This window comes from Eucyclogobius newberryi, unplaced genomic scaffold, assembly GCF_026437365.1.
Source record: "Eucyclogobius newberryi isolate DKJ021-1_F unplaced genomic scaffold, fEucNew1.0.hap1 SCAF_2, whole genome shotgun sequence".
Lineage (NCBI taxonomy): Eukaryota > Metazoa > Chordata > Actinopteri > Gobiiformes > Gobiidae > Eucyclogobius > Eucyclogobius newberryi.
In genome coordinates this window covers 39,779,006-39,799,464 of record NW_027315834.1, presented here as the reverse complement: position 1 = coordinate 39,799,464, position 20,459 = coordinate 39,779,006, and the positions used below count along the sequence as shown (strand labels likewise).

General features: G+C 40.8%; 1 protein-coding gene across 2 annotated transcripts in view; it reads left to right on the top strand.

Annotated features, from left to right (window-relative positions):
* The window catches only part of nsmfa (NMDA receptor synaptonuclear signaling and neuronal migration factor a), a 60,045-nt gene extending 39,927 nt beyond the window's left edge, over positions 1-20,118 (top strand). For both annotated transcript variants that reach the window (XM_072455288.1, XM_072455287.1), the window contains 7 exons: positions 7,504-7,587; positions 7,690-7,723; positions 8,945-9,015; positions 9,424-9,503; positions 9,638-9,740; positions 13,106-13,181; positions 18,937-20,118. In XM_072455288.1, the coding sequence (XP_072311389.1) occupies positions 7,504-7,587; positions 7,690-7,723; positions 8,945-9,015; positions 9,424-9,503; positions 9,638-9,740; positions 13,106-13,181; positions 18,937-19,034 (546 nt within the window). In that variant the 3' untranslated portion in view covers positions 19,035-20,118. The remainder of the gene's footprint in view (positions 1-7,503; positions 7,588-7,689; positions 7,724-8,944; positions 9,016-9,423; positions 9,504-9,637; positions 9,741-13,105; positions 13,182-18,936) is intronic.
* Positions 20,119-20,459: the final 341 nt, after the last annotated feature.

The window sequence follows — 20,459 nt, the reverse complement described above, 5'->3', positions numbered from 1 at the left end:
GCGCCCCCTCCTCTCGCGGCGTGGCGGCGGCGTGGCGAGGGCCGATCATTGCCGCTTGCGGCTATATTTAGGCCCGAGCCCCAGCAGGGCGGAGGGCCTATTGCTCCCGCAACGCTGGCAGCGGGCGCAGCCCGCATGTTTGGTGCCCCGTCGCCCCTGGCAAGTACAGTGAACTAGCCCATGCCGAAGGCATGGATCATGCATACTTACTCCTGCTATGACAGAAATAGTCAACAATTAGTGAATGGGTGTAGCCCATTCACTAATTGTTGACAACAGCAGCGCGAAGCGCTGCATTCCTTCAAAAACCCTCCTGGCATTGTCCCGTATGCGAGAATCCATGCCGCAGGCATGGGCCATGCTTGTATCTGCTCAAATCAATGGAAGTCTATGGGGAGTGGGCGGGGCATCCCGACGGAATAGGGAGTGACGAGCGCGTAAGCGCTCGTAATGATGATTCCACCCCATGGCGGCATCGGGAAGGCTTAGAGCTTTCAAACGATGTATAATTTGTTGTTATAGTGGAAACGGCTATATTGTTTTTGCTAAAAATATTATTATTATTAGGCCCGAGCCCCAGCAGGGGGAGGGCCTATTGCTCCCGCAACGCTGCCGAAGGCAGCGTTGCAACTGTCTGACCAAACATGCGGGCGCAGCCCGCATGTTTGGTACCCCGTCGCCCCTGGCAAGTACAGTGAACTAGCCCATGCCGAAGGCATGGATCATGCATACTTACTCCTGCTATGACAGAAATAGTCAACAATTAGTGAATGGGCGTAGCCCATTCACTAATTGTTGACAACAGCAGCGCGAAGCGCTGCATTCCTCCAAAAACCCTCCTGGCATCGTCCCGTATGCGAGAATCCATGCCGCAGGCATGGGCCATGCTTGTATCTGCTCAAATCAATGGAAGTCTATGGGGAGTGGGCGGGGCATCCCGACGGAATAGGGAGTGACGAGCGCGTAAGCGCTCGTAATGATGATTCCACCCCATGGCGGCATGGGGAAGGCTTAGAGCTTTCAAACGATGTATAATTTGTTGTTATAGAAAAAACGGCTATATTGTTTTTGCTAAAAATATTATTATTATTATTATTATTATTATTTTTCTTGTTCTTCTTCAGCGCTTTGATCTCTAATTTGACCCCCTGAACATGCTCAAAAACTCACCAAACTTTGCCCAAAATTCAGAATCGGCGAAAAATTTTGTTTTTTCTGGGCCATTTTTTTTTGCGTTAAAAAATGGCGCGACAGCGCCACCGACAAAAGTCAAAATACATTGCGCCTATGGGAGACGCCCCGAGGTCAACTTTGGCGTAAAGCTACGAAATTCGGGACACGCATTCCTCTCGTGAGGACGAACAAAAAAAATCATTGTGGCCACGCCCCCAGACTTACCCTATGGCCGCCATCTTCCTTTGAAAGTGAAAATACGCTGTGTTAGTCATTTTGTTCACGTCAAACTTTGACGAACTCCTCCTAGGGCGTTTTGCCCACCGACTTCAAAATCGGCGTACGTCCTCTGGGCAAGTGGGGCATCTAAAGTTATTCAATTTTTTGAGATACCTTTTACGGTCTGTGTGCGGCGCAGCCGCAAAGTTGGACAACTTATTTTGGAATATTGCAGATCTAAAAATTGCTCCCATTTGATCAAAACCAGTCCGATTAGGACCAAATTTGAATCAGTTGTTAAACTTTCTAGTTTGGACCAGTTTAGGCTGACAAAATTGAAATGGCCGCGATAGCGCCCCCTACAGAGTGACCTTTAAATTAACATTGAAGGTCAAAAATTAGTTTTACCAAAATTGTCTAAACTTTACCCAAAATTCTATTTTGCCGTCCCGATCACAAAAGCCAATCACAAAAATGCCTAAATATTTACGGCGTAGTCGTAGCGATGACAGAAACCTCCCATGTTATCCCTATGGGAAAACCGCAAAATCTCTCAAATTACCACATTTTTATGTTTTACACTTCAACGAACTCCTCCTAGTGCGTTTTGCCCACCAACCTCAAAATCGGTGTACGTCCTCTAGACAAGTGGGGCATCTAAAGTTATCCAAATTTTAAGGATAGCTTTTACGGTCTCTGTGCGACGGAGCCGCAAACGTTTCCCAGAATTCTGACTATTTGGCCTTCAGAGTGGCCTATAAACAATAGAGTTTTTCCAAATGACATGACATTTTGCACTAAATTCTAATTTGCCATCCTGATCATACAAGTATGAGAGCCAAAGTCATATTTTGTACGGCGTAACCGTAGCGATGACAGAAACATCCCATGTTATCCTTATGGGAAAATTGTAGAATCGCTCAAATCACCACATTTTTACGCTTCACACTTTAACAAACTCCTCCTAGGGCGATTGCCCGATCAAGTTCATATTTGGAGAATATCATCTACACAAGCGGGGCATCAAAACTTATCCATATTTTGATTCTAAGTGCTACGGTCTCTGTGTGGCGGACCCGCAAATATATGTCAGAAATGGGAAAACAGCGAAATCTCTGAAATGTTCACATTTACGCTTCACACTTTAACAAACTCCTCTAAGGGCAATAGCTCGATCAAGCTCATATTTGGGGAAAATCATCTACACAAGCGCGGCATCAAAAGTTATCCATATTTTTATTCCAAGTGTCACGGTCTCTGTGCGGCGGACCCGCACATTTGACCGACACTTGTGTTAATTTGCACTGGATTGGCCATGTCCAATGTGTCGCCGTCTGTCAAGTTCTTTTTTAATTCAACACAATAAGGGCGCCATCTTTATCAAGTCGAAAGCGCAGAGTCGGAAGGCCGGCGGCCCGCGAGGGCCGTTGGATGCCGCTTGCGGCTTTAATTTTTCTTGTTCTTCTGCTTTTTGAGCTCTAATTTGACCCCCTGAACATGCTCAAAAACTCACCAAACTTTGCCCAAAATTCAGAATCGGCGAAAAATTTGATTTTTTCTGGGCCATTTTTTTTTACGTTAAAAAATGGCGCGACAGCGCCACCGACAAAAGTCAAAATACATTGCGCCTATGGGAGACGCCCCGAGGTCAACTTCGTCGTAGAGCTACGAAATTCGGGACACGCATTCCTCTCTTGAGGACAAAAAAAAAATATTACAGTGGCCACGCCCCCAGACTTACCCTATGCCCGCCATCTTCCTTTGAAAATGAAAACAAGCTGAGTTAGACATTTTGTTCACGTCAAACTTTGACGAACTCCTCCTAGGGTGTTTTGCCCACCGACTTCAAAATCGGCGTACGTCCTCTGGACAAGTGGGGCATCTAAAGTTATCCAAATTTTTGGTATACCTTTTACGCTCTGTGTGCGGCGCAAACGCAAAGTTGGACCACTTATTTTGGGATATTGCTAATCTAAAAATTGCTCCCATTTGATCAAAACGAGTCTGATTAGGACCAAATTTGAATCAGTTGTTAAACTTTCTAGTTTGGACCAGTTTAGGATGACAAAATTGAAATGGCCGCGATAGCGCCCCCTACAGAGTGATCTTTAAATTAACATTGAAGGTCAATAATTAGTTTTACCAAAATTGTCTAAACTTTACCCAAAATTCTATTTTGCCGTCCCGATCACAAAAGCCAATCACAAAAATGCCTAAATTTTTACGGCGTAGTCGTAGCGATGACAGAAACCTCCCATGTTATCCCTATGGGAAAACCACAAAATCTCTCAAATTACCACATTTTTTATGTTTTACACTTTAACGAACCGCGAAGTGCGTTTTGCCCACCAACCTCAAAATCGGTGTACGTCCTCTAGACAAGTGGGGCATCTAAAGTTATCCAAATTTTAAGGATAACTTTTACGGTCTCTGTGCGACGGAGCCGCAAACGTTTCCCAGAATTCTGACTATTTGGCCTTCAGAGTGGCCTATAAACAATAGAGTTTTTCCAAATGACATGATATTTTGCACAAAATTCTAATTTGCCATCCTGATCATACAAGTATGAGAGCCAAAGTCATATTTTGTACGGCGTAACCGTAGCGATGACAGAAACATCCCATGTTATCCTTATGGGAAAATCGCAAAATCGCTCAAATCACCACATTTTTACGCTTCACACTTTAACAAAGTCCTCCTGGGGCGATTGTCCGATCAAACTCATATTTGGGGAAAATCATCTACACAAGCGGGGCATCAAAAGTTATCCATATTTTGATTTTAAGTGCTACGGTCTCTGTGTGGCGGACCCGCAAATATATGTCAGAAATGGGAAAACAGCGAAATCTCTAAAATGACCACATTTTTACGCTTCACACTTTAACGAACTCCTCCCAGGGCGATTGCCCGATCAAGCTCATATTTGGGGAAATCATCTACACAAACGGGGCATCAAAAGTTATCCATATTTTGATTCTAAGTGCTACGGTCTCTGTGCGGTGGAGCTGCAAATACACTGTCACAAATGGGAAAAACGCCAAATCCTTGAAATGTTCACATTTACGCTTCACACTTTAACAAACTCCTCCTAGTGCGTTTGGCCCACCGATCTCAAAATCGGTGTACTTCCTCTATACAAGTGGGGCATCAAAAGTTATTCAAATTTTATGGATAACATTTACGGTCTCTGTGCAGCTGAGCCGCAAACTTTTCGCAGAATTTGGACTATTTGGCCTTCAGAGTGGCATATAAACAAGAGTTTTTTCCAAATGACATGACATTTTGCACACAATTCTCATTTGCCATCCCCAAATTAAAAGTATGGGAGCCAAAGTCATATTTTGTACAGCGTAGCCGTAGCGATGACAGAAACATCCCATGTTATCCCTATGGGGAAACCGCTAAATCTCTAAAATGACCACATTTTTACACTTCACACTTTAACAAACTCCTCCTAGGGCGATTACCCGATCAAGTTCATATTTGGGGAGAATCATCTACACAAGCGGAGCATCAAAAGTTATCCATATTTTGATTTTAAGTACTAGGGTCTCTGTGCGGTAGAGCCGCAAATATATGTCACAAATGGGAAAAACGCCAAATCCTTGAAATGTTCACATTTATGCTTCACACTTTAATGAACTCCTCTGTGGGCAATAGCTCGATCAAGCTCATATTTTGGGAAAATAATCTACACAAGTGGAGCATCAAAAATTATCCATATTTTTATTCCAAGTGTCACGGTCTCTGTGCGCTGGAGCTGCACATTTGACCGACATTTGTGTTCATTTGCACTGGTTAAGCACAGCATTGTACATGTACAATGTGTCACTGTCTTAGTTCTTAGACAATTGCGTAAGCGCCATCTCTGTAAAATGCAGAGAGCAGAGTCGGAAGGCCGGCGGCCCGCGAGGGCCGTTGGATGCCGCTTGCGGCTTTAATAATCTTTCTTCTTCTTCTTTCTTTCTTCTCAGGACCAACCCCTCTATTTTTCACCCAGTGAACATTGACGAAAAGTCACAAAAATGTTCACACCTCTAAAAATCGTGCCTCTCTACATTCTGGCTATTTCTCTTTTCTAAAATAAAAAAAATTGGCGCGTCAGCGCCCCCAAATGTACCAAAAATGCATTGAGATAGGAGATGACCCAAAAAAAATCTGATCGTAGAATCATGAAATTTGGCGCAGAGGTAGATGGTGACAAGAGAAGTAAAAAATATTATTACGGCAACGCCGTCTGCCCAACCAAATGTCGGCCATATTGGTTCAAAAATGGCTAAGCATGACTCGGGAGTTTTTCCAAATGTCGTACTTTTACGAACTCCTCCCAGGGCGTTGGCTCTAAAAAGCTGAAATTTGGTGAAAATAGTACTGAGGAGTGGGACATCAAAAGTTATTAAAATTACATTGATACCTGTCACGGTCTCTGTGCGGCGAAGCCGCAAACTGTAGCTAGAATTTCAGAAATCTCCCAAATTTTACATTTCTGCCATTTGCGCAGATAAAGTCCGAATTCCGTCAAATTAGAATCAGTTGTTAAACTCTTTGCCCTAAACCTACTTGAAGTGAAATAAATTAATTTGGCGCCACAGCGCCCCCTACAGATTTTATATGGAGGTTAAATGTTTAGTTTTGCGAAATTATATGAAATTTGACACACAACTCAATTTTAGCATCCCCATCAAAAAAGTCAATGAGACCCATGTCATAATTGTTATGGCGTTGCCGTAGCGATCACCAAAACCTCCCATGTTATTCCAATGGGGAAATCGCCAGAACATGTTTACACTTTATACTTTCACAAACTCCTCCCAGGGCGTTAGCCCTATTAACCTGAAATTTGGTGAGACTCATCTTCAGGGGTGGACCATCAAAAGGTATCCACATTTTTATTCAAAAAGTCACGGTCTCTGTGCGGCAAAGCCGCACATTTTGCCAAGAATTCAAAATAAAATTGCTTTTTGATGGTAAAACAAAGGGGAGAAGATGTGACAGCGTCACAGATTCAGCAGTAGGCGTAATAAAAGGACAATTGGGGCGCGTTAGCGCCCCCTCCTCTTGCGGCGTAGCGGCGGCGGCGTGGCGAGGGCCGATCATTGCCGCTTGCGGCTTTAATTTACCTCTTATTCTTACATTTATTTTAAATGAACGACAAAAGAAGTCTCTGAATCTAAAGTCTCTCTAAAGACTCTAAGATCATTTTCTATTCTAACTCTTCTTAAACTTGTCTTAAACTCTTAATCGATTGCAAGTTGCCAGTTGCTCGTCATTGACATATTGTCATTGAGCATATTTAAATTGTATGTGAAACGACATTCTTCGGTCACATTACGTTTTGCTTAGTTCAACCATGTACAAAATGTAAATTAGATTAACTAAAGTAAAAAAGGAAAGGTTTCACTATGTTGAAGATTTACCATTTGCGAGTAAGTCACAAAGGTTGGTTTTAAAGTTTTACAGTCAATAACAAAGCGAGGACAGTCTGCTCCGTCGTAAACACAGTACATCTGGTTAGATAATGCTCTGTGGAAGCCTCAACGAAGGCGCAAACTCATATCGGATGTAAAAGGTAAGGTATCGGAGGTAAAACATCAGATCTTTGCTTAGTTTTATACGATGCAAAGAATGCAATTTGAGGAAAAACAGTCCCATATGTTGCAGCAGTGAGGAGGCAGACAGATTGTAGCCTGCTGCTTGACTCTGTGTCAGTGTTCCACTTTTAACCTCGCTATAATGTTGTGTGTCTCGAACTTTTCACATGCAACAATTTCCACCGACGAACAGATTTGGCATTCCGAGTAGCTCAGATGTAAACCAGTTCTATAACAAGTCCAAACATAGAGCTAAATCAAGTCTTAAATGGGACTGAAGCGGTTCTGAATGTGGACGAACTCAAAAGTGAACAAACTATGTACATAAAATATCTAATCTAAAGAATCACAAGGATGAAAGTCTGACATTTTGGCTTTTCCTGATTATTCTAGTCTAATCTGATTTTCGCTGGCCATGTAAACGTACCCAGTCGAGTGGTGTGTGCTTTTGGATTGAGTGGTGTGTGCTTAGTCTCATCGTCTCTCCTCTTTCCTCTTCTCGTGTCTCCTTCACCTGCAGCTGATCTCATCTAAGGTTCCCAAGGCGGAGTATGTTCCCACTATAATCCGCAGGGATGACCCTTCAATCATCCCCATCCTCTACGTGAGTCCTGCCACAAACAGTGCAGCCGACAGCGCTGACAGCACTACACCTGACAAAACCTCATGCTCAGGTGAATGCTAATGCTGCTCTCTTTAATCCCAGGACCATGAACATGCCACGTTTGATGACATTTTAGGTGAGTGTTGAGCCCTGCATGTGCACCAAAAACTTTGAGCGCTGATTTTTAGGTTAAATGTAGTTGGTACAGTCTCTTAATTATCATAAATTAAATGTTATATACATACAACTGCAAAATATTGATTTAGTTGTTAGTTGTAACATGTTTATTGCTTGGCATAAATCAGTATTCACAGCCCACGGGTCGGGACAATGGGTCACTGGGTTCTTAAGAAAGAGGTTTAAACTGCACTGGCATGTTAAACTGCCTCTTTATTAATGATAACAATGTTTTATTTTCCTCATAAGTAAGTCAAGTAGGAGAAGGATGTTCGGGTCGGCAACATTTTCACTGGTGAAATATGGGTCACTGAGAGAAAAAGATTGGAACCATTTTCTAAAAAAATTGCACAGTTGCCATGGCAAGTAATAATTCAAAACAGAATAATCATTTGAATGGTAAGAAATAGTCAAAATTGTTTCAGCTCTTTGTTATACACAACATTTTGAAGACTTTTTCCCATTCAAAAGACATATTTTGCCACGACGACAGTCCTCATTTTTCATCATTCTGAAACTCATGAATAAACAGGAATCTGAAACCCATGAATCAGTTTAATGTCTTAAATATGTGTTGCACCAATCTGGTGTTATTTTAATTGATGGCTGTAAAGCAAAAACAAACCCCAATGCATTTTGTTATAGTATAATTATAGATATATATTAATCAATATAAATATATGTGCACATTATATCCTGCCAATCAAACACCAAAAGTGCATTGTGGTCTTCTTTTACTCCAGATGCTTTAAGGATATGAAAAAAGTAATATCCTGTACTGAAACTGTAATTATGAGCTGAACTGGGCAAAACGGTCGGAACAATGATGCTAATTTATGCAAATCACAGCTTTATTAATAATGGTCTGGTTTATTACCACCAGAATTGTCTCACAGACTTGTAATAATGATTCACTGTGCACTGATACTAATACATTATTCATTAATCAGCAGTCATTACATATACTGTACTTTCTATGTTTTGACCTGTACAATATCTTATTTCACAACGACATCTCCTTTTGTAATCAAATCCCCACTACAGCCGCCGCTCAGCTGTATCTATTATTACACTTTTCTTGAACTCAGACAGCAGAGACTTTCTTTTATAACGTCTCTTTTATGTGGCTACACTTGTAAGTCTCTGCGTTACTCACAGCCTTTTCTTATGTGTCTCACAGAGGAGATCGAGAAGAAGCTCGCGGCGTACAGACGGGGCAGCAAGTTCTGGAGAATGCTCATCTTTTGTCAGGTCGGAGGATTTGTGTTTATTTAGTATGGACAATGACTGTTGAAATGTTTTTATATGGCTTCAGTATCCACACAGTTCTTCTCTGCACTGGCGTCGAATGTACAGTATAGTGTAGTATAAATGATATGTATTGAAGTAGTTTGAAGCATGCTTTCAGGCGTTTGAACCCATTTCATTGATTTAACTCTTGCTCTTTGTTAAAAAAAAGACAAAAAAAACCACCACCATGAACAAATGATTCCCTATTATGATTTTCCGTGTATCATTTTTGTTTTTCGCTGTCCTGCGTTTGTCCCACTTTCCTCTTAAACTGGTCAAACAGCAGATTTCCTCACCAGAGCAAACACGTCCCCGTTGTCACTGTGGACCCGGTTCCCAGGAGGGTAATTGGAGTGTGTTCTCTTTCAGGGAGGTCCCGGTCATCTGTACTTACTCAAGAATAAAGTGGCCACATTTGCCAAGGTTGAAAAGGAAGAGGACATGAGCCAGTAAGTTGCTCTGATTCTCCACTCCATCGACCCAATACGCTCCGTCACATTTCACACACACTTTTACTGCACTGCATATTGACACATCGACTGAAGTGGATTAATGAACAGATACAATTACTCTTAATTCACAGATTCTGGAAGAGATTAAGTCGCCTGATGAGCAAGATCAACCCGGAACCAAACCTCATTCACATCATGGGCTGCTACGTCCTGGGTAACCCCAACGGAGAGAAGGTACTTGACTAAAGCGCTCGATCAGATGAGATTACACCAGATACTACGAGCCGGGGCTAGATGTCTATGGAGATACGGCGCTGAGTCGAGGACGAGCAGATCTCTTATTAGATCTCTCACCGTTTGTCGAGAGGTGGAATCTTAGTCAGGCTCTTCTTCTTACGGATGCAGTCACTTCATGGACAGCAAGTAAATAGATAATAGATGTTTATGCAAATGTCTGCTCTTGTGTCTTATCGATGGTGTTTCTGAAAAATAGTGCCAAAGATGGAAAACATAGATGCACAATTTTGGGGTTAATTAAATATTTCAATAGAAAAATAACAATAAAGAACATTACTTTGGTTTTAAAATCATGATATTAATTTAACCTCTTAAATAATGATGCCTGAAGGAGTGGATATCAAATCAAATTCATACAAAGCGCAATTTACAATGTTAAGACACTTTTAAAAAAACTAAAATAAAAACACAATGTGGTTTATAAGAATATAAAACAATTTATGTCAAAATAGATCAATAAAAACATAAAAACAAATGATTGTGTTATATAAAATATTAAAACCCAGTTAAAAGTATTTAGTTACAGGCGCGGCTAAACAAAACAGTCTTTAGATACGTATATGTAATATGTATGTACAAATACATATTCTGTATCGATATCGGTCTGATGTTGGAAAATGTGCCGATATTTTTGCACCGTCGTTCTTCCCACGCTTTCCCGGTCTCTGCTGCTCATGTGTCGTTCCCAACTTTTTCTAAACAAACTAACAAGTCAAACAGAAATAAACGAGCAAGGAAACAAACGATGTGGCTACGTGCAAACCATCACACACAAACCATGAATTCAAAACCCACTGTGTCCTGAAACTTCATGCCAAAGCAACATGAAATATGGTCCGTTCATTACGCGCTCCCGGAGATATTTTAATATTGCCAGTGCCTCTCGTTCTCGTGTCCTTCATGTCATTTCAATTTGTTTAACGGTTGTTTTCCCTGTGCGCTCTGAGCTCTCCCATTGTCGGCGTCCCTTGTCGGCACCTGCGCCTCTGTAATGTAAACGTGTGCGGATGCAGAAGGGCTCCGCACAGTCCCAATCAACACATGAAAATAAGAACGAGCAGATGCCACACACAGACAGGAGAGATGTTAGTCCGACCCAGCAGCTTGTGTCTGCCAGAAAGTGGGTCTCTGCGTTCTTGATGGACAACCTGGCAACCGCGCCGTCGCCTGTGATATCTGCTGCAAACTCCAATGAAGCGCTCACGTCCGAAAAGAAAAGTGTTGCGTTTTTCAGTGTTTGGCAAAGTCCCAAAGATTTCAAACTGCTATTTAAATGTGAAAACGAAGACGGATGTACAACATTTAGTTCGAAGTGAATTGTCATTTGCATTGTGCAGGGAAAATAATTAATAGACAAAAAACACTTCATTTCAACATAATTCATTGTTTTTTCCATGTTAATTACATTCTATCAACTTTTTTTTTGTTCTAGTTTCACATTCAAATGTCTTGCAGGGGGATTTTTAACTGAACTGAAATAACTGAAAATGATCATTCCATATTTGTTTGTTTGTGTTTATTTGTAATAGCATGGAGACAATGTGTTTGTTTCAGGCACTTGGTATTGAACTATAACATAAGTAGATCACTATTTAAATTTTGTTCATTGTAAACCACTATATTGATCTAAAACTGCAAAATATATAAGACTCTTCAGAGGGGAATGTCACTGTAGAAGCATCAGACTTATGCCTGTGATTTTAATGTTGAAAACACTTCCAGCAACAGAGACAAAGACCATCCCAAAAAAATAACACAAACTGAACCAACAATTAAGAACGACATTATAATTGCTGACATTTGAAAACATCGAGAAAATTACATACAATGTAATAGACCTTTAAGTTTATGACTTTGTGAAACTGTTATATGCCCTCTCTCTGTGGGTTATTTCTGTTCTTTATTCCTTTTATGTTATATAAGAAAAGAAAAAGGAAAAAAAAAGAAAGCTGGCTACACAAGTTTTGAACCCTCAAAAGTAGGACAGTACAGGAATACTAATACATCCATATGAATACAACTGAGTAAGCAAATGATGAGGGAACGTGTTTGTAACATGGTATAATATGTTAAATTTGCACACATACGACAGGCTCGGCCGCAGTTTCGCGAGTACGAATCCCGACTCTAACAATTTATTAGAATGATGCTCACTTGAACAGGACGCAGTTTGTACATGACAGTTAGAGCTCCCCTTCAGTGAGTTTTGATCGTGCCAGTCTCAGAAGACTTTGTGCAGGTGACTCTAGAACACTGCTCTGTCTCTTCTCTCTGACCAGCTTCTCTGCCCGTTGTTCCCCTGATGTTTCCCCTTCTGCATTTGTGGCATCCCTCCTGCTTTTATCTCTTTTCAAAGCTCTGCCGCGTCATGAAAGCTCTGCTCATTTTCTTCCACTTCCATTACAAAGCAGAAATAAAGATATTTGAGTTCTTTGATGACTCTGACACGAGCTTTTAAGGAATTCCTCTGCATAGCCTTTTGTTCCACTTTTGGAGAAATGTGTCCAATTTTGTAAATGTCCAAAGTTATTTCAGTCCTGTCCTTGACAGTCAGCTCTGTTTCTGTCATCCATTTTCTTGTTATTATTATAGGGTTTTTACTGCAGCCAAACATAATTTTAAAGTCAAATGTCAAGGACAGTCTGCAGTGCCTCGTTAATCTCAGTCCAGTATTGATGAATCAACAGAATTCTTTTTAAATATGAGATTTTGTGCTTCTCCATCGAGATGTGCTTAGATTTTCCCATTCTTCGTCAGTTATAGCACCTTCTTTTTCACTTTTACTGTTGATACTTGAAATTGTTGTGAAGATCAACATTTGGTAACACTAACTAAACTATAACTTAATTCTGCCTTAATTAATAGTGAACAAATAGTTTATTAAGAATGATTCGAGCTAACTAATACTCTGACCCTAATTTCTAACCCCAGTTACTGATCATGCTTTATAATGATATGCTCATTATGAATTATGAAAGTCTTAGTTCATGCTTTGTTAAGGCAAATGAAGGTGAAGCTATTATAAAGTAATACCATTTATATAGTTTTGAAATGATTCCCCTGGAGAGTTCTGATCGGAGCAGGAGGGTCCCCTCCTAAATCAAAGAGGAATTGAGTTTGGTGGTCTTCCTGTGCCGCCTGGTCCTTATTACCTGTGCAGGAAGAGTGAGCATGGCCTGTTCTTTCTTAATGAGCTGGATTCATGGATGTGGCTTTTTGGATGGACCATTCCTGCTGTGAGCGTCTCTAAGTGCAGTAGGATTAATTGGGTTGTGCTCTTCTTCCTTATCTGCGGCCGACAGCTGTTCCAGAAACTGAAGAATCTGATGAGGCCTTATTCAGTGGAGTTCGAGTCACCGCTGGAGCTGTCCGCACAGGGTGAGACTCGGCACACGGCAACAACTGTGACTCTGTAGACACTATATATATATATATATATATATATATATATATATATATATATATATATATATATATATATATATATATATATATATCATCATTTCATGTTCAAAATGCAAATCATGTTTAGGGTTGATTCAAATGTCAATATTAATATAAGGAACCCTTCACAAAGCGCCACAGGATTAGTTTGTATCAAGTGGTAACATTTTAAACTTTATAATATTATTATATTTATTTATTATACAGTTATACTTTTTTATTGTCCCAGTAGGGCACTTTTGTTTTCTATAATTATGTGTCTACTGTGTTTTGAAAATTCTTTGGATCTGCAGCAACTGCATAATTTCCCATTAGCATCTATAAAGTATTCTGACGATAATTCTGATGATAATAAGTCATGGTGCATAATACGTTCACTTGTTCACCAAAATATGATTATTATCTTATTTCTGGACCTTTGAGATTATTTAAACTACGTGTGAACTACAAACACTGATGTGAGAAATCAGAGGAATCATGATCATTTTGCTACTACAAAAATCAGATAAAAACCCAATTTTGGAGATGGATATAATAGATTATCGTGCTGAATATATAAAGGTTGCTTCGATATTATTATTATTATTATTTTTTGTTTTCAATATTTAGCACAAACATTAAGATAAGCTGCCATGTGTGCTCATATGTCATATTGCACCAGGTGTGGCTTTTTAAACAAGTCAAATAATAAAAAATAAAAGAGCAAATATAGCCGCAAGCGGCAATGATCGGCCCTCGCTAAGCCGCCGCAACGCCGCAAGAGGAGGGGGCGCTAACGCGGCCCAATTGTCCTTTTATTACACCTACTGCTGAATCTGTGACGCTGTTACATCTTCTCCCCTTTGTTTTACCATCAAAAAGCAATTTTATTTTGAATTCTTGGCAAAATGTGCGGCTTTGAATAAAAATGTGGATACCTTTTGATGGTCCACCCCTGAAGATGAGTCTCACCAAATTTCAGGTTAATAGGGCTAACGCCCTGGGAGGAGTTTGTGAAAGTCTAAAGTGTAAACATGTTCTGGCGATTTCCCCATTGGAATAACATGGGAGGTTTTGGTCATCGCTACGGCAAAGCCATAACAATTATGACATGGGTCTCATTGACTTTTTTGATGGGGATGCCAAAATTGAGTTGTGTGTCAAATTTCAGATAATTTCGCAAAACTAAACATTCAACCTCCATATAAAATCTGTAGGGGGCGCTGTGGCGCCAAATAAATTTATTTCACTTCAAGTAGGTTTAGGGCAAAGAGTTTAACAACTTATTCTAATTTGACGCAATTCGGACTTTATCTGCGCAAATGGCAGAAATTTTAAATATGGGAGATTTCTGAAATTCTAGCTACAGTTTGCGGCTTCGCCGCACAGAGACCGTGAGAGGTATCAATGTAATTTGGATAACTTTTGATGTCCCACTCCTCAGTAGCATTTTCACCAAATTTCAGCTTTTTAGGGCCAACGCCCTGGGAGAAGTTTGTAAAAGTACGACGTTTGGAAAAACTCCGAAGTCATGTTTAGCCATTTTTGAAGCAATATGGCCGACATTTGGTTGGGCAGACGGCGTTGCCGTAATAATATTTTTTACTTCTCTTGTCACCATCTACCTCTGCGCCAAATTTCATGATTCTACGATCAGATTTTTTTTGGGTCATTTCCCATCCCTCAATGCATTTTTGGTACATTTGGGGGCGCTGACGCGCCAATTTTTTTGATTTTAGAAAAGGGAAATAGCCAGAATGTAGAGAGGCACGATTTTTAGAGGTGTGCAAATTTTTGTGACTTTTCGTCAATGTTCACTGGGTGAAAAATGGGGGGGTTGGTCCCGAGAAGAAGAAGAAGAAGAAAGAAATATAGCCGCAAGCGGCAATGATCGGCCCTCGCCACGCCGTCGCCACACCGCCGCCACGCCGCAAGAGGAGGGGGCGCTAACGCGCCCCAATTGTCCTTTTATTACGCCTACTGCTGAATCTGTGACGCTGTCACATCTTCTCCCCTTTGTTTTACCATCAAAAAGCTATTTTATTTTGAATTCTTGGCAAAATGTGCGGCTTTGCCGCACAGACACCGTGACTCTTTGAATGAAAATGTGGATAACCTTTGATGGTCCTGAAGATGAGTCTCACCAAATTTCAGGTTAATAGGGCTGACGCCCTGAGGGGGAGGAGTTTGTGAAAGTCTAAAGTGTAAACATGTTCTGGCGATTTCCCCATTGGAATAACATGAAAGGTTTGGGTCATCGTTACGGCAACGCCATAACAATTATGACATGGGTCTCATTGACTTTTTTGATGGGGATGCTAAAATTGAGTTGTGTGTCAAATTTCAGATAATTTCGCAAAACTAAACATTTAACCTCCATATAAAATCTATAGGGGGCGCTGTCGCGCCAAATTAATTAATTTCACTTCAAGTAGGTTTAGGGCAAAGAGTTTAACAACTGATTCTAATTTGATGCAATTCGGACTTTATCTGCGCAAACGGCAGAAATTTTAAATATGGGAGAGTTCTGAAATTTTAGTTACAGTTTGCGGCTTCGCCGCACAGAGACCGTGAGAGGTATCAATGTAATTTGGATAACTTTTGATGTCCCACTCCTCAGTAGCATTTTCACCAAATTTCAGCTTTTTAGGGCCAACGCCCTGGGAGGAGTTCGTAAAAGTACGACGTTTGGAAAAACTCCGAAGTCATGTTTAGCCATTTTTGAAGCAATATGGCCGACATTTGGTTGGGCGGACGGCGTTGCCGAAATAATATTTTTTACTTCTCTTGTCACCATCTACCTCTGCGCCAAATTTCATGATTCTACGATCCGATTTTTTTTGGGTCATTTCCCATCTCTCAATGCATTTTTGGTACATTTGGGGGCGCTGACGCGCCAATTTTTTTTATTTTAGAAAAGGGAAATAGCCAGAATGTAGAGAGGCACGATTTTTAGAGGTGTGCAAATTTTTGTGACTTTTCGTCAATGTTCACTGGGTGAAAAATAGGGGGGTTGGTCCCGAGAAGAAGAAGAAGAAGAAGAAGAAGAAGAAGAAGAAGAAGAAGAAGAAGAAGAAGAAGAAGAAGAAATATAGCCGCAAGCGGCAATGATCGGCCCTCGCCACGCCGCCGCCACGCCGCAAGAGGAGGGGGCGCTAACGCGCCCCAATTGTCCTTTTATTACGCCTACTGCTGAATCTGTGACGCTGTCACATCTTCTCCCCTTTGTTTTACCATCAAAAAGCTATTTTATTTTGAATTCTTGGCAAAATGTGCGGCTTTGCCGCACAGACACCGTGACTCTTTGAATAAAAATGTGGATAACTTTTGATGGTCCACCCCTGAAGATGAGACTCACCAAATTTCAGGTTAATAGGGCTAAAGCCCTGGGAGGAGTTTGTGAAAGTATAAAGTGTAAACATGTTCTGGCGATTTCCCCATTTGAATAACATGGGAGGTTTCGGTCATCGTTACGGCAACGCCATAACAATTATGACATGGGTCTCACTGACTTTTTTGATGGGGATGCTAAAATTGAGTTGTGTGTCAAATTTCATATAATTTCGCAAAACTAAACATTTAACCTCCATATAAAATCTGTAGGAGGCGCTGTGGCGCCAAATGAATTTATTTCACTTCAAGTAGGTTTAGGGCAAAGAGTTTAACAACTGATTCTAATTTGACGCAATTCGGACTTTATCTGCGCAAACGGCAGAAATTTTAAATATGGGAGATTTCTGAAATTCTAGCTACAGTTTGCGGCTTCGCCGCACAGAGGCCGTGAGAGGTATCAATGTAATTTGGATAACTTTTGATGTCCCACTCCTCAGTAGCATTTTCACCAAATTTCAGCTTTTTAGGGCTAACGCCCTGGGAGGAGTTCGTAAAAGTACGACGTTTGGAAAAACTCCGAAGTCATGTTTAGCCATTTTTGAAGCAATATGGCCGACATCTGGTTGGGCGGACGGCGTTGCCGAAATAATATTTTTTACTTCTCTTGTCACCATCTACCTCTGCGCCAAATTTCATGATTCTACGATCAGATTTTTTTTGGGTCATTTCCCATCTCTCAATGCATTTTTGGTACATTTGGGGGCGCTGATGCGCCAATTTTTTTTATTTTATAAAAGGGAAATAGCCAGAATGTAGAGAGGCACGATTTTTAGAGGTGTGAACATTTTTGTGACTTTTCGTCAATGTTCACTGGGTGAAAAATAGGGGGGTTGGTCCCGAGAAGAAGAAGAAGAAGAAGAAGAAGAAGAAGAAGAAGAAGAAGAAGAAGAAGAAGAAGAAGAAGAAAGAATAATATTCCGATGCGAAAACAATGTTTCCCATTTTTCAAATATCATAAACTATACATTTTCGGAAAGCGCTCGCGCTTTCCTACCTCATGGTGTGGGTCCCTGGTCACTGACGGGTACTTTCGTTAATTTTGAGTGGGCTCCGCCCACTTTGTGTTTTTGGCCCTCTATACAGTAATAATGTTCAATTTTTGCATTACATGCTTATATGCACGGAACATGCAAGAGATGGGGAACGTATTCGTGAGCTACTTAGGGCAAATGAGTGCTTTATATGGGGATGACGACCAATGTAAAGTGCTCGTTTAGTGCGCACTTTTGCACGGGCTTCGCCCGTTTACAACGGTAATGTTCCATTTTCCTACTATTAATTAGTATGCACGGGCGTGCGTGAGTGAAGGAGTGCGTTAGTGAGTGTTTGGAAGTGGGCGAGCGCTTCGCGCTCGATTTCGTGCGCACTACGTGCGCACTTTCGCAGCCGTGCTTCGCACGGCCTTATGAGACCAATAGGCCTCTCGCCAGCTTGTGGCGCTCGGGCCTAATAAAAATGTGGCAACATAAAATCATAACAAACAAATTATTCCTTCAAAATAAAGGGTTACTTAAAAGTCCATGCCACAGCCAAGAAAGTGGCCTAATTTCTACAATTGTAAAACTTTCTGAATGCACAATCATGAATCATGGTTTCAAGTGAAGACTGTCGGCCAATATTATTATTATTTCACGGCCCTGAGCCTTGTCCCTCTTCAAGTGATTAGCCTGAGCTTGAAGTGGAACTTGTAAAGCTGTGAAAGACACACAAGAAAGTTACAGCATTAGAAGAAACAATATGTATTTTGTAACTTTTCTATTTACTTAAAATAATATCGACTTCTTTTATTACAATTTGTGAAATTAGTTACATAAAAAATTCACAGAAAAATAAATAGGCCTGAATCTTCCATTATTGTACTTTGCTGTGTAATTAATGAGATATCCAGAATAGAGATGCCACAATATCAAATGTAAGTGTTATTGTGAGATAAAACAACATAATTTTAAGATAATTTATAATTCAGGAAAACCTTAAATGAACAGCAGTGAAATCTAACACATAGCATTCCTCAAACGTGTGACCAGTTTTATGAAAACAAACATTCAGAAGGACAAAATAAATACTTCACATTTAGGTGCATTTTCGGACAATAGATTTTATTAAAACAATTTGATTTTGCTTCTAAAATAGTCACGATTATTATGATTCAGCTCTTCTGATTATACTGTGAGTTGAATGATCACGATTATCGATTAAAACGAATAATCTTCTTGACACCCCTGAGTCGAATTGAAAATGACTGTGATAAAACGACAGATTCAAACCCATTTTCAACACGAACCCGACCCAACACTAACCGACATTCTGACTCCAGGCAAAGAGATGATCGAGAAGTACTTCGACTTCCGCCTGTACCGGCTGTGGAAGACGCGGCAGCACTCCAAGCTCTTGGACTATGAGGACCTTTTGTGACCCAGAGGCGCTGGGGTTCTGAGCCCGAGCTGCGACGCCACGAGCAACACCTGCTGAACCTGATCCAGAGACTTTCAACTCCATCCACCACACACGCATTCACCGGAGACAAGCCAGAAGAAGACGGACAATACCCGGGCTCTTTTTTCAGGTCAAGGCTAAAACAAAGGGCAGAATATAACTGGAATATTGTGTTATAAATGTGTATAGAATCCCGTCTTATTTGTTATTTTTGAGGCTATCGTGCTCCAAAAAGTATTACCGCTTTCTTTAACGTGGTTCTGTGTTTTGACCGAACCTTATCATAAACAAGTCTGTGAAGTCCCATATGTCGATGTGTGTGAATATCTAGCATAGCTTCAGTCATGCTATCCAGAATATTAAGGCATCGTTTATTTTTATGTCCATGGTCGTGCTCTTTTATATTGGAATACTTTGAAATAACTCAGGTTTTAGCCATGATATAATTACTTTGTTCGTCTAACTATCAAGATATTGTAACCATCAGCGTCGCTTGGAACGAATGTAATCTCTAAAAACGTGTCTTTGTTTTTGAGACGTTTTGGTAAAATGTGCAAAATGTGAAACTATTGTCGTTGTGTGTGTGTGTGTGTGTGTGTGTGTCGCCACATTCGAATACTGCTGTTTTGTGCGTACTCTCCGCTCCAGCGGCTAAATTGATGTTCTCTCCGATTACACGAGCAAGTCGATGTGATTCATGATGTCAAGAGGGATGTAACAGCCATCAAAAGGCACCTCGCCGGAGTCGCCCTATTGCCCACATCCTTTTCCCCAGCAGCTTGGCCAAACGCTCAAGTCTCCTTTAGCCAAACAAGCCTCCTCCACCTCTCACTCCTCTGGGCGGGAATCCAAATCAGGGGAGAGTTTTGTAGAGATTTCCCGGTGTTGGAGCCATTAGAGCTCGGTCTGGCTGTGCAGGTGCCAGCTGGCCACGGGCGATGAATATGCATCAGGTGTTTGTGTCCGTGAACCCCGCCGGAGTGGACGCCGCTGTCGCAAATATTATTCGCCGAGCAGGTGAAAAGGCAGAATAGCAGCTACATATCTCGATATCTAAGGTGCGCCATGTTGTTGCTTTGCCTGGAAAGTTCTGGGTGTGTGTGTAAAGGAATAGGGATGGGAAAAATAGTAAATGTCGCAAATTGTATTTATAAAAGGGAAGACAATGATTTTTCGTGGTATATTTGGTGTAATTGTGATAATCACCAACAAAGATCATTGTTTTTTTGTTTGTTTTCACCAGATCGCACAGAAAATAACTTCTGATACAAGATGTTCATATCGCGTAGTACAATTCTATAGTAGTAACACAAAAACATATTCATTCAATAAATAATTAATGCCATTGTTAGTTACATTTTTGAACCGTTATCAATTTGAATAATGATTGTGATATTGTTATTA